The sequence below is a fragment of the Thunnus thynnus genome, chromosome 3 (assembly GCF_963924715.1).
Source record: "Thunnus thynnus chromosome 3, fThuThy2.1, whole genome shotgun sequence".
Lineage (NCBI taxonomy): Eukaryota > Metazoa > Chordata > Actinopteri > Scombriformes > Scombridae > Thunnus > Thunnus thynnus.
In genome coordinates this window covers 38,177,510-38,203,388 of record NC_089519.1, presented here as the reverse complement: position 1 = coordinate 38,203,388, position 25,879 = coordinate 38,177,510, and the positions used below count along the sequence as shown (strand labels likewise).

Below are 25,879 nucleotides of genomic sequence, written 5' to 3'. Positions count from 1 at the left end.
ATGAATTGACAGCTTTTCATGACAGAGCTTCACTGTTCTGTTTGCAGTCCCTCGCTAGTTCAAAGTCAGTGTAACTCAACCACAGCAGAATGATCTCTTTCTCTTTAATCAACTGTGTGACAAATGCAATCCTTCAAGATCAGGCAAACAAGATGGTATTTTTCCTTGATGATGCTTGATGTTTGAATAATTTCAGTGTTCTAAATTAATGGATGTATTAGTCTACACAATCCACAGCAGAAAAAAGTAATCATCAAATAGAATACTATGTTTCGTTGTGCAAGCGCCAAATGCGGGTAGATTTTCCATCTGGCGAGTAAATATACCAAAGTAGTCATGTGTTGCAGACAGACACTCAGGCTGTAGTATAACGAGCAGTTTCTTTTATCTGCGCACTTTACAACCACAACAAAGCAGAATGTGTTGCTTACAGTCCATCAGCATATTTTTGCTGCTGTTAAAACCCACTAGCTTTGTGCTAACCACTGCAACTGGAGGAAATTCCTCTTCTTCTACTACTTCTGCTTCAAAACTCTCACCTTACTCAAAGGCACACCCTGGTGGCAGAATGGCAGAAGTCATACAACATATCCACACACATTAATACTGCATAAAATACAAAATTATGAACCCTAGATCCTGGAAAACATCAGATCAGATTATTTATTTTTGTTCAAATAGTTAATTAATGTGAAGTTAATTTATAAAGTTAATCAACCTGCATGATGTTCTTTAGTTTTATGTTGACAGTCTTTCATGGTGACTGACTTGTGACTTAATTGACTTTTCTTGCTTGACGTTAGCAGTGACTTGACTCGGCTTACTTGAGTCTAAGTCACAGTGAGAGTCACAGTGATTTAAGACTTGTTGGGGCCTTTAGGGTTAAGACTTGAGACTTGCTTGTGACTTGCACATGTGTAACTTACTCCCACTTCTGATATTTGTGAACATGAACTACTTTCTCTCAAAGCCACAAACCAGAGACGCAAGACTCAAATTTGTGATGCCATCCGGAATAAAGTCTGGAGCTGCTTCATATACAATGAATGTGAAACTAATTTTGTAGTAATTTTTTAATACCCAAATAAGCTTTATTCTATAGTAAACTTTCATATCTGAAACATAAAATATACCTGTATACCAGGCTTGGGCAATGTCTACAGAATTACTTTGTAAAGCAAGCAGTAAAAGGTAATTTTATGATATATTCTGGTTATTAAACATCTTGAAATCTCATACATCTCAAATGGGGATCTGTATTGAATGGATTGCACAATATTGTAAAATGTCAGTAGAAAAATGTACATATTTATTCAGTGTCAAAGTTGATATAAAGGTACTTTTACATAGATCTTCTGGTTTTTGTGCATTCAGAACTCCATAGATTAATGTGAAATGTCTGTAGATATATTGGGGAGTTGCTTGCAATTACTGTCACATAATGTTTATATAAAGTAAACCCTATACATTAATGGGAAAAGCCTGTAAATATATTGGAGAGCTGCTTGTAATTACTGTTAAATAATGTTTATATAAATTTAACCTCATACATTAATGGGGAAATGTATGTAGATATATTTGATAGTTGCTTTTAAATGCTATCAAATAATGTTTATATAATGTAAACCCCATACATTTATGGGAAAAGCCTGAAAATATATTGGTAGAGTTGCTTGTAATTACTGTCAAATAATGTTTATATAAAGTAATGATTATTAAAATTATGTTTTTGTAAACTATTATCACATGATCTTATTTTTTTGTACAGTATAAAACCAACATTTACCAGGGATCTACTGTAAACAGACTGGATAATCACATAAAATAAAAGCTTAAAGCTCTCAAGATACCATTAATGGGTGTTAAAGGAGGGTGATTTGAATGTAATTTTACATAATTTTTCTGTGTTTTACATCCAGAAATCTGTACTTTGATGGGGAGTTCTTGTGGATGGATTGGATAATCCTATGAATTTACCAAAGAGCACTGTATGAAAACAAGAGTCTTCATTTAAATTAGGTAATTTTAAGGTAGTTCTGCAATCTTTTTCATCTTTTTCATTCTAGCAATGTTTTATAATGAGATTTTCTTTTTATTTTATAATGGTTGGACTGTAAAAATGTAGACAATGTCCAAAGTAAATATCCGTATTTTCAAAATAAATCTCTGTAGAATAACTAAAGGTTTTTTGCTGTTATTTGATGGGAAGTGTTTGGCAACTTTTGTTGCCAGACTTTTTACTATTTTTTTACGATTTTTTTTTTTACAGTGTACAGTTCATCACGTGCATAGATGTTCTCTGGGTCTTTAGTCTTTTCTTAAAGATTGAGAGGGACTCTACAGATCGAACAGAGTTTGGTAACTCGTTTTTACTACCGGGGAACTACAGAGGAGAAAAGGGAGTGTAGACCTGAATGAGGGAGTTCAGGTAGGCAGGAGCCATTTTAGTTGCTATTTTGTGAGCAAGTGTCAGGGTTTTGAATTTGGTGCGGGCAGCAACTGGGAGCCAGTGGAGGGAAATCAACAGTGGGGTGACATGTGCTGTTTTGGGCTGATTGAAGACCAGACGCGCCGCCACATTCTGGATCATCTGCAGAGGTTTAAGTGTACATGCTTATGAATTGTCTTATGAATTGTCCAAGACATTGAATGTTTCACCATTAATTATATAATTACTTACTGTAATTGATGAAGAAATGCAGATGTAACGTCAACATCTTCCTCTACACCCTTATACAGTGAGTTTAGAATAAACCATCCAACCAGGACCAATATTAACTAGTTAGCTGCTTCTAGCTGTTAACTTGGTGTAACGTTACCTCCAAAGGGCCGTAACTTACTTTACTTGCTTTTTTTACTTTACTAACAACAAATCAGGCTTGCTAACATCAAGTAAAAGTTAACTCAAGATTTTTACAAACATATTAAACCACCTTGTTTCCTCTTCAACTGGAGCTCATCTGAGTTTTCACTGCATTTAAACAGTTGATATTTAGTTTTTATGAGTTTGTCTGACATTGAATGTAAAATTGGATTCATCAAAATATCTCCAGCCACTATCAATTAAATCTCAGAGTCAGACACATGAACAGATTTATTGCCAAGTAGGTTTACACATACAAGGAATTTGCCTTGGTGTTGTATTACATAACAGTCAAAAAATAGAAGTAAAGAGAAAAATACCAGAACCACAAAAGATGGGTGATATAAGTATATAAATAAAATCTTACAATTGCAATGTGAAATATCATAAATGCAGTAAAAATATATTCTAAGTGTAAAGAGCTTATGAATTGTCTAAGACATTGAATGTGTAAAAGTTCACAGTATAAAACAGTATGAACGATACATGTAATAATAATAATAATACAGAAATACTGAAGAACAGAAGTTGCGTAAATGACCACTGAACACCGGCAGGGTGACGAGTCACCACATAAACAAAGAAAACCTGTCTGAACAACATGAAGAAGCACGAACACTGATCATTACTGACCATAAGGAGATCAATACCACAGTGATCAGTAAACTATAAGGTTGTGACAACAACATGTTAAGAATAAAGAATAGAATAATTTTATAACACATTATCAGTAATAAGTACTGTGACTTTATTGTCACATGACATTAACAGGTATTAAATGACTTTATGAGGTTTTGTGTCATTTGGAGTAGTTATCACATGAACAAGGGTCAATGTGTTTCTGTGATAAAGATCTTCTCTGTCTTCTCTGTTAAAGTCCTGACGAGTCCTAATTATCAGCTGATCAATGTTCTGATGGATCTGATTATCAAATGTCACAGTGAGCACAGGGAACACTTTCGTTCACCTGTTTGTTTGTTGCAGTGCTGCTATCAGCCACCAGGAGGCGCCATATTCATGTCCTTCATCTCAGTAACCATGGAAACAGAAAAGTGGAAACATCCTCCATCACAAGTTAAAGTCCTGCATTCAAATGTTTACTGAGGTTGAAGTGAACAAGTGTTGACAGTAAAATGTACTCCAGTATCCAAAGTAGAAGTACTCATAGTGAAGAGGACAGTTAAGTGTCACTGTCACTTCAGATCTTTATTGTCCAACAGGATGAAATTATTTCTGCAGCATAAAAATACATAAAACATAACAACAAAAACACAATCAGATGATTGAAAACATTAAAAATGCTGGTGCTATTCACACAATTCAGAGTACAATAAAGGTTTTGTGTTAAAAGCGAAGAAAACAGCAACAAGAGGAATAAAAATAAAGAAAATCTGTGTGAGGAACCAAGAGGCAGTCTGTCTAAGAATGAAGAGCACTTACTGAACATGGTATTAATGAAAACTGTTGCACCTCATTTTTGGAAACCTCTAATCTGTGTTTTCATGTCGTCAGTAGAAGGACACGGAGCTGCAGATACTCTCCCTGTCTGCACATGCTCATCTCTACAAACCCTGTTAGAAACCTGCTTATGTGTCTACATGACCAGAAAAATCAGGTTTGTCCAGCAGAGATTCATTTAATCAGCATGTTAACTGATTTTTGTGTCCAAGTGATGATATTGATACTATAATATGTTTGTTTGCACTACATTGCTCTTGTCATTTAAGTCATTATTTTGAATATTTGTAGACATACTCTCATTATTTTCCTGAACTAAAATGATTCCAGTAATATAACACAAAACAAATGTGTACACCTGTATGTTCACTATACATCCAAACACATCACATCTTATATCCTCTTCATGTCATCTCTTGCCTCCTTTCCTCACCTGCAAGCCTTTCATAGAAATCATCCAGCAATTAAAGCTGCGAGCAGTGTTGAACGGGCCCTCGCACCTCCGCACATGTCAGGCTGCGGTGCAGTTGAAGGGCTTCTATCATGTAGATGTCTTCAGACCCGGGCTGTTTTCAGACAGTGCTGTCTGTGTCCAGCTTACTGGACACACCTGACAGTTACTTAACACACCTGACAGGTCACATGTCAATCAAACTTTGAGCAGGCCATGTGGGTTAAAAGTCTTTACTTTCCTAAAAATAGACTTGATGAAAATTAGGAAAATAATTTGTTTTACACACAAACTCATCAAGAGTTTTCAATTTACTAATTGAAATTCAAGTGAATGGGCCCAAAACTTGCATCATTTTGATGCCACAGGTGTGAGCGAGACAGACATGTCTCACCCTGCAGAAAATTCTCATCCTCACACCATTGAGATTTGATGTTTCGCCGTGACAGAGGAAGTTGCTATAACTTTATTGTAAATGCTCCAGACTGCACCAAACTTGACATGTTTGATAAGAGTCCCGGCCTGAACACGTCTACATGACAATATTCCATCAGTGATGCAAACTGGCTGAATAGCACCCCCTACGCACAGCAGCCCCAGCAGCAGGCAAAACAGTGAACAAAGGAAGTGATGTTTATCTCCTTCTTGCACTGTCTGAAGACAGCCTGGGTCTGAAGACATCTACAATTTATAGTAATTGTGTGTATTGTGATGTTTTCACTATAAATTTTATTGTATTTAAATGTGTAAAATGAAGTGTAAATACACAGAGGTTTGGATTTTAGTGAGAAAAGAGTTCATGAGGTTTGAAAGATGTCATCAAATGCATTTTGTGTCAAAGTTAACACGGTTTAGTCCACACTGACTTCTGTTGTGACTTCTGTACCAATATTCATGTTTCCCTCAGGATGAAGTGTAATAATGTTGATGATCCTCTGACTTTTCATTTAGCGCCATCATCTGGTCTAAATGTTAATTTATCCAATATTTTAGATTATGACCAAAGACCTGCAAAACTACTGCAAACAAAACTGCTCAGTCTTGTTGTTGGACAGCATTAGCGTCTTCATGAAACTGTTTATCTGTTCTTATTCAAAACCTCAAAACCACACATTACTAGATCTCAAGTGTAACAGGAATACAGTAAAAGATTATCTACAGCTTTTCTGACCATTGAAACTTCACTCTGAGGGAAGACTGTTCAGCTCCTTTTTTTTGCAGCGGTGACACGTCGTGTTTTCGTTGGTGGGAAGGCGTCAGGTGCTGCATCTGAAAAACACAAGTCAGACATTTGAAGGTGGGAAGACTGGCAGCTGCCTGATAAGAAAAACACACCGACATCAAGGCTACACTGACATGTTGAACCTTTTCCTGCAACACGGCAGTTAATTAATGACTAAAGTGGTCAACACGCCGCCCTCCTCCATCCACGAGCAACATCCATATGAAGCCATGAAACTCATAAAGCCAGTCAGAAACTTTTCATGAACTGACAGATATTCACAGTATCATCAGGGGCTTTCTCACCAAACCTGTTAAATGTGTTGAACGGATGTCAAATAACAAGTAAAATCTGCAGAACACACATGAACATGCATTTCAGTCCAAGATGACAATTAAACTGTAGCAGTTGTTGTTCTACTAAAACGGAAAGAAATCACAATACATGTCATTTTATGATTCATTGTCTACATGTCTGTTTTTAAAATCTGCTGGTTTTCAAATCAAAATTTTTGTATATACGGTGAGAAATCCTGGGAATCCTGGGAAAAGAGTGAAATATTCCCGGGAAGTTTTAATATTAAAATCATGAGAAAACTTTCCACAAGTGAGAGCAGACAGTTGAGGGTGAAGGCAGGGAGGGTGTGTGTGTGTGTGTGTGTGTGTGTGTGTGTGTCTGTGTGTGTGTGTGTGTGTCGGGGTCAGTGTGGTGCTACAGTACTGACTCTCACAGCTCTCCTCAGCCCGGCAGCCTGCGTGTGTGTGTGTGTGTTTTTATCAACGAGGTAAGGCAATTTTTTTTTTTTTTTTTTAAATAACCTAAAAATAATACAGATGTGTATAATTCTGTCCGTCTGGATGAGAATAAGTGAGTAATAATGAGCGTCGTTGTGTCGTTCAGGTCATAGTTTGTGTTTCGAAGGCAGCTCCTCGTGTCTGCAGAGAAACTGTCTGCTTCTGTTTTCAGGTTCTGAAATGTTAAAATCCTGTCAACATGTTTAACTGCATGTTAGAATGAACATTTTACAGATGCATATTTAAACTAGATGTAACTGTGGAGAACTCTTCACTCTCCCGCTGTTCATATTCAGACACTAACACATGGAGACATGTGCTCAGCACGTTGGATATCTGGGCAGAATTTAAAGGGCACAAAGTAGTAATTTTATGGGAAACACTTGACTTATGTCCCTCTTTATAGTATTTATAATCAGTGTATAAAGAGTTAATAAATGTTTATAACACATTATAATGTAGTTACAAGCAGATAGATTTTTATTAATGTACATGTTTTTATTCTAACTTCTCCTATGAAGACAGATTTTATATTATTGCAGCTGTGTTTTAATATATTGTCATTCAGTATCTGTTTATACACATCTGTGTGTCCAGACATGTTACATCTGCTGAAAGATGCATTATAGTGACTTATAAACCAATTATTAACTATTTATTTTCATATTTTATTTATCTGTGTTAAGACAATAGATTATTTAATGTTTCTAATATTTAGTTTTAATCATTTACTGGACAAAATATTGGAAAACTCTGACTCCTGATAATTATTAAGTGGATTATTATCTGTTATCTTTCACAAAGTTCATATATGTCGTAAGCTTCTTGCTTATGTTTGCTACATGGCACAGATTAAATGCTTCTTGTACAGTTAAAGGATGAGTTCACAGTTCTTTAAGTCTGTTTTTATTCTTAATGTGATTCCAATCTAAGTGATGGGGGCACTGGACAGGTTTCCAGTGTTTCCAGTGTGTCTTAAATCAGCAGTCAGGTGGCCATATGAACAGTGAAAGAAGTTTTCCTGGCTGTAATCATTCCTCCTGTTCATACTGGATATTAAAAGATCCTTCAAATGTGCTTTTAATGGAAGTGATGGAGGCCAAAATCCACAGTGTGTCCACACAGTCATTTAAAAGTCTGTGTGAAGCTTCTATTCAGCTTCATCAGTCTGAGTTAGTCATATCAAGTGGATATCTGACACATTTACAGTCTTTTTAGCATCAAATTCCCTCTTTGTGTTTCCTCGGACAGTGTTTCCCTGTTGAGCTGCAGGTGGAAGTATAGTAACAAAAAGAGGGACTTTGGCACTAAAAAGACTGTAACATTGAAAGATATCTACTTGATTTGACTCATTTGGATGCTGAAGCTTCATATTAGCTTCAGATAAACTTTAAAAACGTTTTTGCACAGAAGGAGGACTGTGGATTTTGTCCCCCATCACTTCCATTGTAAATGCATTATGAAGGGATCTTCTAATGGTCAGTATGAACAGGAGGAATGATTACAGCAAGAAAAACACTGACTGTTGGTTTAAGACACACTTGAAAAACTGTGAACTTGTCCTTTAACATGTTATTTACATTTTGAGGGTTCAGTGATGATGAAACATGACATTTGTGAAACTTCTGCTGTGATGTATGTTTATGATGTTTGACCAGAAACAGTCGGATGAAAAGTGTATTTGGAGCACAGCGAGGGGTCGACGTGCAGAGACACATCTGCCGGCCGCAGACGACGACGCTTTTGAAGAGGGCTGCGAGGGCTTTTAGAGTGCACTTCAGCAGAATCAAATCACATTGTCTTTATTTTTCTGTTTTCAACGGCGGGACAATAGAGGAGTTGAGGGGGGTCCATGTTCAGTGTCCACTGTCTGCTGCCCGACACCCCACAGCTCTAATTGATGCTTTGTCTGTCCATGTCTCGCCTCGTTAGAGCTCCCAGAACCCCCGGAGCCCGAAGGCCGGAACAAATCCAACATGTCATCTGTGCTCAGGCCTATGTGTGTGTGTGTGTCAGAGCGTGTTTTTGTGTGACCTTTTTGGGCGCAGCCAGTTGCTGTCAATCACCGCTTGAAGTGTAAAATGGACAGAAATTCCTTGTAATGTCTGAATTTCCAGAAATGTACAATCCTGTACAAAGTGGCCTCATATTGAGACCAGACAGAAAAAGATATTTGCTTGGAAATATTAGTGTGCAGCTGCAGCTACCAAGTTTGTTACAAAAACCGCTCACAACATCAGCACTGGAGCTTGTAGGATGTGTTCCTAGAGTGAGAAAAAGATGTGTTGGATCTGCACAGCAGCTGCAATTATGTGATTGTGAAGGACAGGACAGAGCTAAATCAGGAAGTGGGTGTTTTTCTTCTGGTGTTATGAAGAGTTATGAAGTTTCAGTATGTTCTGACCTGACCTCCTCTCTCCTTCTGTACACTCTCCTCCAGACATCCGCCTCCATGAGAAACCAGACGCCTCCATGGTAACAACTGTGTGTGTGTGTGTTTCCAGCCCCTCAGGTCGACTTGTTAATCTCTGCAGGCAACTGTGACGTCATACGTTTCCTCACAATCACCTGCAGAGATGATCCAGTCGCTCTGCTGATCGCTCTGCTCCACTGATCAATAACTGTTACCGATCAATAACAGACCCACTGCTGTGTAGTGAAGCCGTGGGAAGTAACGGTGGCTTGTTGGCGGCTCCTGGTGGCAGGAGTGTGTCTGTATTTACTGCTATCAGTGAGTGAAATGATTTAAATGCTAAAATGATAAAAAAAAATAACTAAGTACATTTGCTCAGGTACTTAAAGCTGCCGTACACACACACACACACACACAACTTCCTCTCAAGGCACATCTACCTTCAGTACACAGTAAACAGTAAAGATGGCCGCCTCTCACCTGTTGGAAGTGTCCCGTCTTCCTGCTCGAAATCGAGAGATATCATGTTTCTTTTCTGGGAGCTGAGTTCACTTCCAGCACTGATGATAAGATTGTGTGCTGTTCAGTTTCCCGATGATCACACGTTGCTTTTCCGGTCATGCACATGGTTGCAGCAGAGTTCACGCAGGTGGACATCCAATTTCATGCAGACTGAATGAAATGATTAGACAGACTTATTACAGACCTGCGACAACCACAGATACTGGATTTTTTTATTTTTATTGTCAGAACATTTGATTTATTGATTACTGTCGAGATGTGAAGAGAATTTCAACAAATATAACAAAAGTGCTTCTAAGATAAATGACCTATTCCAGCTTTAAGTAGGACAATACTGAGATACTTGTGTTTTACTTGAGTATTTCACTTTTATTCTACTTCATAATTCTACTCCACTACATTTCAGAAGGAAATATTATGCTATTCACTACATTTATTTGACACAAATTGAACACCTTGTTAAAGTACTGCTGATACTGATCATACTTCAGTACTTTAACTGAAGTGCCATTTGGAATACAGGACTTTTACTTATAATGGAGTATTTTTTAATGTATTTGTATTTTTGCTGAGGTAAAAGATGGACAGAGGACGTTTTGTTTACAGGAAACAGCTGTTATTCAGTTTAATCTCAGCTGGCAACTGTGAGTTTGAGCGTCTCACGGCACCGGCTGCGGTTCACCTGAACGCAGCACCATCGCGTTATACCCGAACAGCCTCAAGGGGGCGCCGTTGAAACTGAAAAATCTAAAAATATCTACAAAAGGAGGTTTTATTGTGTTTTTGAAAGTTTATGTGTCTCATTTTCCAAACAAAACATCATCAGTCATTATTATAAAGTCAGTAAACAGCATTCATTCAGTTTCAGTTGGGTTATTTTTTGCACACTTTAATGAGTTCATGATGACTTAAAATTTCATTTTTACATTTTTATTTAAATGTTTGAGCTACAATAAAGGGTTATTTCACAGTAAAAACTAAAGCATTCCACTGGGAGGAAGAGGAAACGTGTTAGTAATGATAATAAAGAATAAATAGTTTGTTTTTTGTGATTTGGGTGAACTGATCCTTTTTAACACTTGATGATTTTTCAGTTTTTGTATACCTTCCTCTCTCACAGCTGTGACGTGTTTTTTTTAGATCAAAGCTCATTAAACACACTAAGCCTCTATTTTCACTGTTTTCATTTTTTTTAAAAACATTTTGATATCTGACTTTTTTTTTTTTGCCTTGTTAAGAGATTTCAATTTAAAGCTTTGTACAATTTACCAACTTTGGGACACTTATTGTTTGTATTGTTTGTTTGTACATGCACTTTGAGTCATATCTGTGCATGTGTGTGTGTCAGACTTCCTGGTGTTGATGATACTGCATCAGGAACTGATTGGAAAGCAATGAGAGGCCATCAGTTCCTGATGCACTGCCTTCAGCATTGAAAGACGCTCCGCACAGTGAAGACGTGAAGGTTTCATCACCAACCAGCCAATCAGATCCAGTTATAATATACTGTTTTCATGTGATTCATGTTATTTATGTGTTTATATACATTTTATGTGACACCATTTAGAATAATTGTGACGCTGTTCCATTTTTAAAGTATAATTTTTGGTTTTCTATAATTGGGTGACATGTTCCTTCATCATGAAGAGTTTGGTCACGTTAGTTTGTTTAGAAACGGCTCCAAAGACAAATAACAGCATCATGTTTTCAGTCTCTGGAGAGTAGTTCTGTGTGAGGCAGACGCTACTGAGCATGTGCAGAGCTTCACTAGCTCGTTGTGCTGCAGATCACAGCCTCTGGACTTTGTGCCACATTATAAATTTCTCAAAGAACTTCAGTACAAAGTGAAGTTGACGAAGAGGTTGTGGTTTGGTTATTTCATGTTGGGTTTCTATCTTATTGCTATTTTTTACTCTTTGGAGCCGTTTCTAAACAAGCCTCTTAAGGAATGAATAACATGTGCAGCGGTGCGGCTCATAGATGTGTTTTAATAGTTTCTGGACAACAACAGAGGAATAAGATATACCAGCTTTGATAAACACACAATACTTGTTAGTAGATCAGTTCATAGTTGGTTTGGATCCGAACATGAAGACAAATGTAGAAAATCAGCAGAATGATCATTTAAAGAAAACCAAAGTTTTTGTGCAAAATTAACAACTGCTGTCATCAACATCCAACCAATGTCAGCAACATGATCATCCCGTTGGAGTTGTGTGTGAATGTAAGTCTAATATTCACTCTCTTTTAGCTCTGGTTTGGTCTCCACCGCTGGCTGTTTGCTATTGTTGGTTTATGACAAAACTGCTGAGACTGAACCAGACAGGAAATGTGGCTAAAAAGCTCTCTGTGGGTTCACAACCACCAGAGACACGTTCACACCTTTCATTTGAATCGTTGTTTTATTAAAAAACTGTAACTTTGGGTCCTTAAATGGCTCTTAGCCACGAATCTATCATGAAGGAACACTGTGGGACTGTTTTAAGATCTCCACTAACCAGGATGCAAACATCTGTCTGTGGTGTAAATTTACATTCATTTAGTCATCAATAAAAGTAAAGTTTTATTTAGGAAAATGTCTCTTTCTTTGTCTTTGTTTTAAAATTTTGTTTGTATGTTGTATTTGGTGTAAAAAAGGGAATTATGTTGTTTTTTTATTTGACTTTATATAATCATAATTTATATAATCATGATAATCTTTATTCATTGAGAACTCAAAACAAAACTCAAGATACAAAATGTTTCATTAACATTGACAAATTATAAAATCATTAGATTTTTATGATAAAACAGACAAAACCAATTCCAGTGATGTAAGACAGAAGAAAAGAACATTAAAAGGGACTAAAAACAGAAATAAGATATAATAAAAATCAGGAGAGGTCTGTTTTAAGAAGAGATTTAAAAGATGTTATTGACTGGCTTTAATGACAGATTTATCAGAAACTGCAGTGACGGAGTGAATTTCTATGATGTAAAAAGTTGTTTTTTTTAAAGTCAGAAAAAGACAAAAGAAAACAAAGACACACAACATTTTACTTGTATGGTCTTAATGTGACATCAGCAGATATTATAGGAAGCGTCAGGTGTCTGAAACAGCTGACTGACGGCTGAATATCAGCAGCAGCTAGTCGAAGGTTTTCAAACCAGTCTCAATAATACAAGCTTAACGTCAGCTTTGTTGTCCTAAATGTAGAAGCACCGATCCATCCTCAGCAACTGTTACAGCAGCTCATCCTGCCATGTTGTCCTTTCTGTTGGATTCATTTTCAACTCATCCTCAGATCTCCGTTTGCATCACTCTGCCTGTGTCTGAACATAGAGAGAGAGAGAGATTTAGTCTTTTTTGTTAATAATTTACCTTCAAGCAGCTAAAACTTTTAACAGAAGTAACGTTTGACTCTTTGCATGATGTTGTGGAGGATGAAGCAGCTGCAGTTCCTCTGATGTCCACCAGATGTTGCTGTGATAAAATTCTAACTATTGAAGTGAAGGGGGAATTCTCTCTAACAATACAAATTCAAATGTTCACAAAAATAATTTTTACATAAGTTCAGCTCTGAGGAGATAAATTCAGCTCATCTGAAGTGACTCTGAGTAGAGATTTTTAATATTATTGTTCCTTTAAGGATAAATTAAAGCGGATTATGTTTGTGGGTGTTTGTTTTGATTAAAGCTCGACTGAGCCTGGATTTTTGAGGCTAATACTGATATAAATGTTTAGGAGTTTTAAAAATCCAATAACAATAAGTCGACAGATATTAATTTTTAAACACAGCAACGATCTTGATATCAAAATTCTTAGATTTGTTTGTTTTTTTGTTTGTTTTTTTATTGTGGGCCAAGATACACTGAGCGATCAACACACTGTGTAACTGTAACAGTCCAAAGTTACATCAAACCTCGTTTGGCACAATTACATTGACTGACAACATTTTTAAAATTCTCACTTTGTACAACATCTGTGTGATCAGAATGATTAATGTTAGAAGAAGATACAGTTGACAGGACATGAACTCTGATGTCCTGCATTAAAGTCAGATGTTATACACCTTTACCTTTCCCCTCAAGGACAAACTCCTTCCTGTACGACATAAATCATATGTCGTGACGTGGCTCCTCCAGCCTCCGCCCACTCCATGTATTTCATGGGTTAAACCTGAGACTCGTGGCAGAGCGGAGAAAATAAGCAGTTAGAATCTCTCACAGATGAATGTAAAAAAGAAATACCTTACCTTCCCTCCTCCACATCCAAGATGTTTTCAGGCAGACGGACATTGAGCGTCTCTGGGAGCAGGAAGACCAAGCTGCCGCTGAGGATCCCCGTCCCAGCAAAGATCAGCGGCGGCAGAAGAAGCCAGCTGTCCTCCAGCAGTATGATCAACGGAGCCAGAGAACTCCCGATCCGGCAGACACACGAAGTGTAGCCCAAACCACACTGCCTGTCCAAAAACAGCAGCAGGAGCTTCAGTTTTAATGCAGCGTTCCCCACAAACAAGCTTGTTTTTCACACTTAAGTTTTCATCATCATTGTGTTTGTCTTATTCATCACTTATGTGCAATACTGCACCACTCTGGACAGGACTAACATTAGTCGTCAAGCCACTGAAGCGCAGCTGGCTTAAGAGTGTTTAGTAAACATCACACATTACAGTTTGAACTGAGTCCTACAAAGCTGCAACTTCAGGAAACTCTGATGACTATTGTGATGATACTTCTTACTGTGATATTTTTACCAACCATAATTGTGAAAATTTGACACCGGCATCAGTTTAAGAACAGCTGAAGTGATAATCATAATCAAACGTTACAGGAAACAAATAATGACATGCAGATGTGTTGTTGAAGCTTTCTGTTTATGCCAGTCAGGTTTGGTTTTGTATGATCAACTCATGAGAAAACACCCATAAACACAGCTAAGCATAAAGGAATACTCAATAGGGATGCACGATATTGGATTTTTTGCCAATATCCGATATGCCAATATTTCCGAGTCATTGTGGCCGATTGCCGATACCGATATATGCACATATTTTTTCCAGCTGGCTGAGGAGGCTATTTTGTGTGCAAGCATAGATTATACTATGATCAAGAAAGACAATATATGAAGGAAGAACTTAGGGAGACTGGAGTTCAGGAGCTCAGCATTAAAACTTTAATGAAGCTGCCAAGTGGGAGGAGCAGTAGAGTTTATTAGACAGACAGGATTAATGTAGGATTTAATCTCTGGTGGCGGTAATGCACCTAATACGCTGGTTGCCAACCGCCATTATAAACCAAAAGGAAGAAGGTTTTTTTTTCCAAACAGAGTGGTACATCCCGGCAGCCGAAGTGTTTCCTATCTGTGCAGCTGATCACAGCAGCTCCTTGACAGACTGTTTCACCCTGACGGTCCCGGTGTTTCCTCCGCAGGCAGCACTTCACTCAGCTGCCCGTCAGACCCGCTGCTTCTTCCCACTTTAACCTGAATAACAAACCGGGGGCTCGTTGCTCCCATTAGATCCACCTGGAGAGCCGGGGCTAACGTTAGCTGGGAGGCTAGCGGAGCGTTAGCCACAGCATGATCGAAGGGAATCACGGGCAGCTGGTCTGACAGGCAGCTCAGTGAAGTGGAGCCTGCGGAGGAAGCACCAGGACCGTCAGGGTAACATAGTCCATTGAGTCAGGCGGTGGAGGGGAAGGCGACATATATTACCTCTCGTAATCGGCAGCATTTGCCGATGCCGATATTTCAGCTTTTATCGGCCGATACCGATGACGTGCTGATAATATCGTGCATCCCTAATACTCAGCATTTTATTGTAAATAAATATTGTTGTTTTTTTTTAAACACTGGCTGTCTAGTTGTTCTTTGTGACGACACCTGACCCTCCTGGTTTCAGGTTGGGAGTTTTACCTGAGGATGGTCGGGTAAAGTTCGGCCGAGTAGAGGAACGCCGTGGTGAACGCTGCCTCAGAGAAACCCTTCGCCAACACAGCGATGCACGTGCGCAGGTTGGAGAACTCTGAAAAAGAAGTAGATTATCATGAGATTATCATCAGATTTCATGTCTTGAAACAGACTGAAACCGCTACAAGAACAGATCATCCTCTATCTTTCTGATGAATTTATGTGTTTGTGAATGATGATGTCACCAAAAGGAATGGCTGTGTTTATTCCAATCAGGGCTCCGGTTGTGATCAGAAACCATGCCTGGCCGTTCCGTCGCCCAATCCAATCCAACACGAAGAAGGTCAGGATTTTGGCGGGAGCTTCGATGGCTCCGTAGATGAACTGCGTGAGATAGATGCTGACGCCAAAACCTGAGATCTTGAAGCTGATCCCGTAGTACAGGAAGGCCACGGAAAACCTGCAGGTACAGCAACACGGCTGGTATCAACACACAGTAGCTCCTTGGCTACTTCTTCATGTCAAAGGTGAGAAGACGATTCACTACCAGAAGAGTCCAGAGATGAGGGTGATCTTCCTCAGCTGGGGCGTTTTCACCAGATCCAGATAGGAGTGAGTCTTCTCAGCCACCTCGGACACCGTCACCTTCCCCAGAGTCTGAAACAGAAACACAGCCAAGAACTGAGACTTCAGCTGCAGCTACTGCATCATGTTAGATTCATCATGTCAACAAACGAGCTGAGTGTTTCTACGCTGTCAGTGATGCAGGTTTACACTGAGACAGGCTTTCATTTCTTCTGTCCTCTGTTGTAGACATCTGTCAGTAAGAAGTCTACGGTGGCCCTGAAGTGCAAATCACAACGGCAAATAGGAAAACAAAACAACAAATAACAAAACACAACAAAAAATAACAAAACACAACCGCAAAACCAGAAAACACAACTACATTAACTGTACGATATTTACTTCATGTAAATAATTCACTAAACAATTCCAGATGCTGCCATTTTGCTATTTTTCAAGCATCAGTGAAACTCTTCCTTTAACTTCCTGTTGGACCAGCGAGACAGAAATATGGATTTTAGATTTAGCTCATCAGTAACTTGTGTTAATGCTGGATGTTTATTAATCTCCAATGAGGAAACTCATTTCCCACCAATCAGCTCATACAGACAACAAACAGTTGTACCTCAGTGTCCAGCTTGGCTGTGTTTTCTTTCCTCCCGTTCATCTTTGCGCACTGAAGCAGATACTTTTTGGCCTCCTCCACTCTGCCGTTGGCCAGCAGCCAGCGGGCCGACTCAGGCAGCCACCTGAACACAGATGGACACACATCAACACACAGAGACACAAAGATATCTGCTGACCACAGCTCGCTCTAACATCCACCTCACCACCAGGAGATGATGGCAGCGATACATGGCGCCGTCACCGCCAGCGTCAGGTGTCTCCAGTCTCGTATGAAGTAGGCCAGCAGGGCCAGAACCATGTTCCCCACGCTCCATGACAGACTCATGACAGTCCCAGTGAAGGTCCGGTGCTTCACGTCTGTCCACTCGATACCTGAGCAGGTAACAGCAGCAGACATAAGAGACAGATTTATACCATTCGGTTCTCTGATGCTGCAGGTTTAGACCCTGAAAATCCACAGATCACAGCAGCTGTCTGACAGATAACAATAATCTACATATCCAGCTTTCATACAGTATTATCCTGTTTTTGTCCTGCTGACAAATATATACGTACAATTATATATTTTGACCATTATTTAAATTAAGCAGCCAGCTAACTCCAACTGTTTCACAATAAAGCCTCCAATAACACTGTCATGCTTTTAGAGAGCTTTTACTGTGAAGCAGATGCAGACGTGACTCATATGGAAGTTTCTCCATGGGGGGGGGGGGGGGGGGGGGTGGCCAATTAATCCTACACACTGGTCCTTTAATGTCTTTAAATAGGAAGAATAGCAATGAACAAATAAATATGATCACCTCACCAAATAAGCATTATATGACTTGTTTGTTATCATAGCAGCATAGTTAAGTTGTGACTTATGATCTACATTCCAACTTTATATTGTAGAGATTAATTTTGCAGTTTTATTCACTACTGCATATTAAATAAAAATCCATCATGTTGCCCTTGTCAGAAGTGTTTATGCTAGGGAGACACGAGCCTGAAGTGAATGTGGTTTTGTGTTAAATGTGTCGCTGATTTCTTACCGAGGACCACGCCGATGATGGAGAGGCCGCTGAGGGCGACGCCGCAGAGCGCTCTGGAGACAGCGAACATGACGTAGGTGGTAGAGAAGGCGGAGATGACGCTCAGCATGGTGGCAGTGATTAAGGCCACCAGAAGCATCGACTTACGACCAAACCTGCAACCAAAGTACATTTACTCAGGTGCTTTATTTAAGTGCGATTTTGAGGTATTTCCACTATATTTACTAAATAGCTACTGTATTTTTACTAGTTACTTTGCAGATTTTACATACAAAGCATGTGATCAGTTTATTAAATATGATGCGTTATTATAAATTAAATGGTGTAAAGAAGTTAAAATTAGTTGCACCTCAACCAGCTACTACAAGTGACACTTACATGTTAGTGCACATGTTTTTTTCTGATTTTTACAGTTGAAATATGCTCCAAAGCAGATGTTAATGTGGAGAGATGTTGTCAAAGGCTTTTGTGACTCAGTGAACAGTCTGGCAGCAGTACAAAGATATATATTTATATTCTGGGGCTCTACTGGAATATCTTTGCATGATTTCCAGTTAGAAACTCCTTATTTATTTTCTACTGGTCCTTTATGCAGCCCCTCAGTTCAGCCTCTGTCTGAAACAGGCCGTTTTATCTCCTGTCTCTTTAAGGCCCCGCCTCCTGATGAGCTCACTCTGTTCTGATTGGTCAGCTTCAGGAAGCTTCCTCCGGCTCCGGAGGCTACGTAAACAAACTATAGTAGCAGGATTTTACTTCTTTTTCTCCTTCTTTACTCCAAATGTCAAATTTTCAAATGTGAACAACACATGGAAACACCTTAGCAACCACCTTAGCAACAAAGATTACTGAATGTACAAACCTTTATGGACATGTGACAAGCTGACGTCATATCGTCAGGAAAGAAAAAAACTTTGCAAAACGAAGCGGTCAGAGCAGGTTGATGCCCTGACTTTTGACTTGCAGGCAGCATCTCTACAACTGTTGAGATTGTTTGAATCTGCTGCTGGGTTTGAAAATCTGTGTATTTTTCTGTGAATACCTCAGTTATGGTCATTACTCAACTGTCTCATAATATAATGAGCTGTTGTTTTTTGTTCTGTCCCACAGTTTATTAAAAATTGTAATAAGTGTAAGTTTCATCATTTATATAAAATCCATCAGGAGCTCTGAAAAATGAAAAACAGTAAAAATATGACTGTTCTTGATTTCTATATTGGCTTTTATTGTGAAGACAGTGTTTAAACTGCTCTGAATGATTAAGCAACAGGTTGTAAATACTCGATATTCAGAGTCATCGTGTTGTCTGGAGCCAAAAACACCAAAACGCCACGACATCAGAGGAGTCGCAGCAAGAGATGTATTATTGTTGTTACTGTGTGTGTGTGCGTGTGATGTGTGTGTGTGTGTGTGACCACATGAGTCTATATTAAACAAGCCCAAAATGTCAATGACCTAATATAGTCATGTCATTGATTATCAAACAAGAGCACTGTCTGCACGATTGTATCTCTCTCTCTCACACACACACAAACACACTTTTGGGGACATTACATAGACTTACATTAATTTCCTGGAGATTTACCCTGACCCTAACCATAACCACTGGCCCAAAAACCATCTTTTTCCCAATTGGGGACACGGCTGTTGTCCCCAGTTGGACAAACCATCCTCAGTTAACCAGTCTTTAGTCTGAAATTTGTCCCCAAATGACCTATGACACACACACACACACACACACACACATTTCTGTCAGCAACAGCTGACTTTGTTACTGAACAAAAGCTGCTGGTTTGAATGAATGAGGTGAATCAGCTGCCTTGCTCAGAGGCACATGTGACGCCAAACACAGCAGCCTGATCTAACATGTGATTTGTAATCATCTGTGGGAAAATAAACGGTCAAATTTATATAAATACAGTAAATAACAAAATAAAAACAAACAAGAGACATAAACAAAACAATACACAGTCATGGAGGGCCTTGTTATTGATTCTGCAGTCTCTGAACTCTTCTGGAGGGTTGAACACAATTTTTCAAAAAAATATTCCCTCATGTGGTGTTGTGATGATGGTGGTGCAGAGCGCTGTCTAACACGTCAATCCTAAATCTCTCATAGGTGTTCAGCTGGGTTGAGATCTGGTGACTGTGAAGGTCATAACATATGATTCACATCATTTAAAACCATTCATTGTCATCCTGGAAGAGACCACTCCCATCAGGATAGAAATATTTCATCATAGGATAAAGCTGATCACTCACAACTACTTTATATTGATTAGCAGTGACCCTTCACCTCTAAGGGGACAAGTGGACCCAAACCATGCCAGCAAAATGCCCCCCACAGCATAACAGAGCCCCCAGACCCCCTCACTGTAGGGGCCCAGCACTCAGACCTGGACCAGTTTTTCCTTTAATTTGTCAACCGTCTGTATATTTGTGTATTCATTTTTTAACCAAATGAGTATTAAAATATGCTGTTAACCATTATTTTATTAATGGAGAAATGACATTTGCCTGCAGATACAACCTTATAACTAAAGTTATAAATAAACAAGACATATATGTCTGTGTTTCCATTGCACCAGTTAACGGCCCGCCAATGAAAAATCCTTAAAAAACCAATGGTTGAACTCTGCTGTTTTTGTTTTTTGTCTCTAATATGATATACAATAATTATTGTTTTCTACTTTTTTGTAGTTGTTCTTAATGCTGATGTCCTGTGAATTTCCTAAGTTTGTGATTATTGCTTGAAAAGTGCTCTATAAATAAAATGTGTAATTATTATTATTATAGCTTCTAATTGATAGATTGATTAGTAGATCGACAACTATTCTGATCAACTCAAAATCAGCACAAATACCAAACACCCACTATTTTTTTTTTTTAAATAAATTTTCTTAATAAATTTATCATGAGAGCTGTTGTAATAATGTCAACATTTTTAATCTGGCTCTTTATTTGAATGCAGACTTTTATATGAGAATTTACAGTATAAACGTGACTGTGGATCATTCTGTTATAAGCTGTTTCTCAGCCTTACGTCTTTAACACACATACTATTAGTAAAGCTGTAGATCACAGATTTGATTGTAAGTGGTGATCAACACCTTTATTTATTCCTCTTCAACATCACATGACTGTGAGTTGTCTATGACGTAATGAATCCGGAAGAACTTACTTGTCAGACAGCTGGCCGAACAGAATGGCACCAAACGTGACCCCAAGGAAGAAGTAGGTAGCGAGAGCTTGATTCAGCTTTTTGTCATCACAGACCAGATCCCACTGCAGAGAGACAGATGGGTCAAAACACAGAAATACAATATTAAATACTCCTCTTTTGATTTTCTCTGGTTTGTTACTCGAGAGAAATTCAAAAATATCCTGTTCATAAAACTTTAAGAAAGCCTATGTTGGAGTTGAGAGGGACATAGAAGAATAAATAAATTGTGGTACAACCAAGAAATTAACAAGGGAGATTTTCCCAAAGAGTGTTAATGTTTTTCCCTTCCATGGTTGTAGACTCTTTTCTATCTTTCTCAACTTATTAGTGTAATTCATTGTACAAAGGTCTTCTAAATTCTCTGGAACTGCAATACCTAAAACATTAACAGGCCCATCAGTCCAGATAATTGGTCATTTGTATGTTTCAGTACCCCAATCCTAAGGATGTTACTTTTTTCATAATTTGGTTTCAAACCAGAATACTGTGAAAAAAGTTCCAAAAGTTCAAGAAGAGTTTGCAGACAAGAAGGTTTTGGACTCAGCAGAAAACTAGTGTCATCTGCTTACAGTGACATTTTTTGTTTGGATATTTCCAACTTCAAGTTCCTCCGTGTGTGTCCATGTTAGACCTCACTTTAATGGCTAGAATTTCCATAGCAATTATAAATAATGACAAGGGGCATCCTTGTTTAACTCCTCTTGATAAGGGCACTGACTTAGAAATATAACCATTATTAATAATCCTACAACTAGTGTCATTATATAATACTTGCCAAATTAATTAAAGATTTACCAACATTAAAAATGTCTAACCTTTAAAAATAAAATCTAAGCGAACCTTATCAAAGGCTTTCTCCAAATCAACAATCTAAATTAACCCAGTAACGACCCTTCAGAAATCCTGATTGATCTTGATGAATAATGCTTGTTAGCACACTCTTCAGTCTACATTTAGCAAGTATCTTAGCATCATAACACTGGAGTGTTAGTGGTCCTGGGTTCCTGCTTGAGTAACAAGAAGAGAAGGCCTTCTTTCTGACAATCAGACAAACACCCAGTAGAACTGTAGGAGAAATTGAAACAATAAAGCAATGGTTCATTAACCAAATCAAAGAATTTGATGGACCTCAGTGGGTATTCCATCTACTCCAGGTGTTTTCCCTGGTTTAAAGGACATTACAACAGAAAAAAGTTCCTCCTCTGTAATCAAACCCTCACATGACTGTTTCTGCATAGTAGTTAACTTTCATAGTTTTGCAGGGGAAAGTTTTGAGAGCTGAGTAGAGGTGATGAAAATATCTTAGCAAAATAATTTTCTATTTCATTTAAAATATCTGTCTGTGTAAGCAATACTTCTCCATTATTCAAAATTAATTTGGAAACATATTTTTTAGAATGATTTCTCTGTTGAAGGCTCAAGAAAAGTTTTGGAACATTTTTCTTTTCTTTCTTTTTACGAATACATGTTAGTGTTTGAACATAAACTGAAGAGTTTGGAAGTGAGGATGTAAACATGTCAAATGTTTTGTTGCTTGTTTGTGTTTGTGTGAGAAAAGTATTGAGGACATTTGAAGGCTGTAGTCACTGAATGCTTTCTGTGTGAAAACTATGCAAATGTGTCACAGTTTGATCCAGAATTGTTGCTGTTGTGTCGACTGCGTGGAGAGTTTTAACATGTAGACTCAGTATTGATCCATGCAGGTAACCAATCAGAAAAAAACTGTAATTAACTAAAAGTGACTCTTTTTATAACTCATCTATAATTAGCACCAAATTAAATCTCAACTCCTCTCTATGAATTACCGGAAAATAAGGGACCCTTAAATAAAGTGTTATCACAATGATAAATGGAGCTTTAATTTTTTGTGTCCTCTTACCTCAGTGGCTGTTGTGGAACTAAACTGTGATTGGTCGTATATCCAGCCATGTGGACAAGGTGCTGTAGTGTTTCTGTGGCTGAGATTGGAGGTCAGAGGCGGGTCATAGACCCTGCAGGAGCTGAAGGAGCCGTCATCCTGACGGGGGATCCTGAGGGCCAGCGCTTCGGGGTCGGAGCTCAGCAGGCCCTCACCACCATCCTCCTGGCTCCCGAGGGCACAGTGGTGAGAAGGTGTTGCAGAGACAAAGTTATGCAGGAGGAAGTGGAGGGGGAGAATGGCACGGGGGAGGCACAGGATGAACAGGAGCAGGAACTGGAACTTGGAGAAGCCACCAACATCATCCAGGATCTCCTCGAACCTCATGGTGAAAATCTGTCTCCAGTCTGAGTCAAACAGAAGATCATCCACCAACGTCTCTACTCGTCCTCTAATGCTCCTCTGGCTGCTGCTGACAACAATCAGCACCACACAAATTTGGGAGAAACATACTGTAGAGAGAGGGAGGTGCTCTAAAGAGTGTGTGTGTGTGTGTGTGTGTGTGTGTACTAGGTATTCCTCATGTTTTGGGGACATATATCTGTTACACAGTCACATGTGGGGAGTTGGCCCCCAGAAAGTTATTTTTAAAGTCAATCATCAATTTTAGGGTGAAGACTCCAAGTTTAAAGTCAGATTAAGTCTCTAAGAAATGAATTTAAGTCAATGCAATGTCCTCTGAAGTGATTGAAACACAGCTGTGTGTGTGTGTGTGTGTGTGTGTGAAAGACAATAAGTGATTCCCTGTATTGGCTTGTGTCACATTTGGCTCATGCAGAAAGCGACTGACAGTTTTCTTGGTGTCGTTGTTCCCACCTGACCTACAGTAGAACAAATCGGGTTCTTCTCAGAAGTTGGTGTGACAATATGATGACATCAGTCATACAACCATGCAGCCAACGTTACTGATTCATTATGGTTATGGTTATTATTATTCATTATGGTTTTGCATGAGCTAACATTCCTGCTGAGCAGTCTTCAAAGCGAACCATCAGATTGACTGAAGTGCTTCCTTCCAGGCAGCTGATGGTTTCACTTCATAACTGTGAAATCTACAGAGACCTGAAGCCTCCACAGTCAACAAACCACAGAAAACTTTGCTTTTCTTTTATAACACAGCAGAAACTGTTATGAAATTCTCTGTTAGCGCCCTCTAGTGTGTAGTAATGATGACGGAGCAAAGGAGGAAATCGGGTGACGTTCTTATGGAGTGACAAAATCCACAAAGGGAGGAGGTTGTCAACAAAACATCCGACTTTAAGAGCAGAGATCACTGCTCACTTCCTGTATACAACCACGATCATCCCCTAACCTGAACCCCATGGTTATTATTGTCACCATGACGATGATAGTTCCTAACCATAACAATAATTATTTTAATCCAAACTATGATGTTACAAAACCTTAACCATGTGTTGTCTTGGAGTCCATGAACCAACCACAGATTGTTGGATTTGGAGGACTTGTTGGTGCATTCATGGATGCTCCGACATCTGAGATCTTTTTAAGAAGAGCGAGAAACGACCGATTTCACATCCAACTCTGTGTATCGTCAGTCTGCAGGATTTGACTTTCTGACAACAAAACTAATTAGGAACATAGTTTAATGCTCCATGAGAACCATTTCTAAAAATGGTTAGTGCTTGAAACTGCACCGTCACAAAATGATGAATGAGATCAGAATCAGAAAAGAGTTCTATTTGTGGAAACTTACCTCTAGAAAACTCATTAACTTTAGCATTAAACTCAAAGCACAGCTGAGTCTGACAAAGACCAGCTGAGAGTGATCAAAGCTGAACCACATCTGACAGAGTAGAGCTAAGCCTGAAAAGTGGGATCTGAGCATGTTTTCACACCTGAGTTTTTTAGGCCCATTGAATGGGACTCTGGTGCATTTTCCCCCTTTGTAAGATTGGTTTGGTCACACCTGAACTAATGGGTCTGAACTTGGGTGCAGACCAAGCAACCGTACTGAGATGTGATCTGACTTCCATCTGACTGACTACAAGACGCATTCTGCAAGTTTGAGCTTAACAGCTTCTGTAGCCAAGTGCGCTTTGCATGCTGAGATGCAGATGAGCAAATTCTAACAGCAGGGGGCGACTCCACTGGCTGCAAAAAGAAGTCCGATTGTATGGAAGTCTATGAGAAAATGACCCTACTTCTAACTTAATTTATTACCTCAGTAAACAGTTTCCTAATGAGTTTATGGTCTCAATCGCAAGTATCAAGTCTTCTTCAATGCATCATGATGTTCATTTTGTAAATTATGGTCCTATTTATAAAGCAGCGTATGCTTTAGGGCGTGGCTACGTTGAAATTGACAAGTCGCTACCACAGTGACAACGTTGATGCGGCCTGTTTTTCCTTAGCATAAATTAGTATTAGCATTATCACTGTTAACCATAGATTTAAAAGCACTGTGCTAACCAAGCTAGCAGCTAGCACTATGTGCAGCTCCATCCACTCCGTCCACATATGGTCACTACTGGCTCCAAAGGTCAGTCAAATCCAAGATGGCTTCAAATCTGCAGTCCACAAACCAATGGATGACGTCATGGTGACTATGTCCATATTTTTTTAGTCCATGCCCCCAACACTATTTTGCAAGGGCATCGATGCTCCATCCTGGGCTTAGCACTGCAGCAGTTAATCAACTAGCTCTGAGAGTAGTCATTGTGTCAGCAAGCGTCTGGACCATGGATGTATTATAAGAGCTGGATACCGAACTGAAAATGGGCTCATTCAGTCCAATAAGAATTGTTCGGCTGGCGCATACCCCAGAAAAAGTTTTTAGTGTCCAGGTTTGTTTCCATGCTGTGCGGCCCACTGAATATGTATAGTGGTGATTCTCCCGCCGGCCACAAGTTCTCAATCAGCCCACAGACTTTACATTGTGATGAAGT

At 39.0% G+C, this 25,879-nt stretch overlaps 1 protein-coding gene across 1 annotated transcript; it reads right to left on the bottom strand.

The window, feature by feature from the left end:
* Positions 1-12,992: 12,992 nt before the first annotated feature.
* slc22a7a (solute carrier family 22 member 7a) lies at positions 12,993-23,319 on the bottom strand. The gene is made up of 10 exons (XM_067585893.1): positions 22,935-23,319; positions 21,014-21,117; positions 17,836-17,990; positions 17,008-17,176; positions 16,803-16,926; positions 16,161-16,270; positions 15,859-16,073; positions 15,620-15,728; positions 13,959-14,165; positions 12,993-13,035 (listed from the first exon to the last, which is right to left on the bottom strand). Exons 1-10 carry the CDS (start codon positions 23,298-23,300, stop codon positions 12,993-12,995), a joined length of 1,602 nt encoding a protein of 533 aa, XP_067441994.1. The 5' UTR covers positions 23,301-23,319.
* Positions 23,320-25,879: the final 2,560 nt, after the last annotated feature.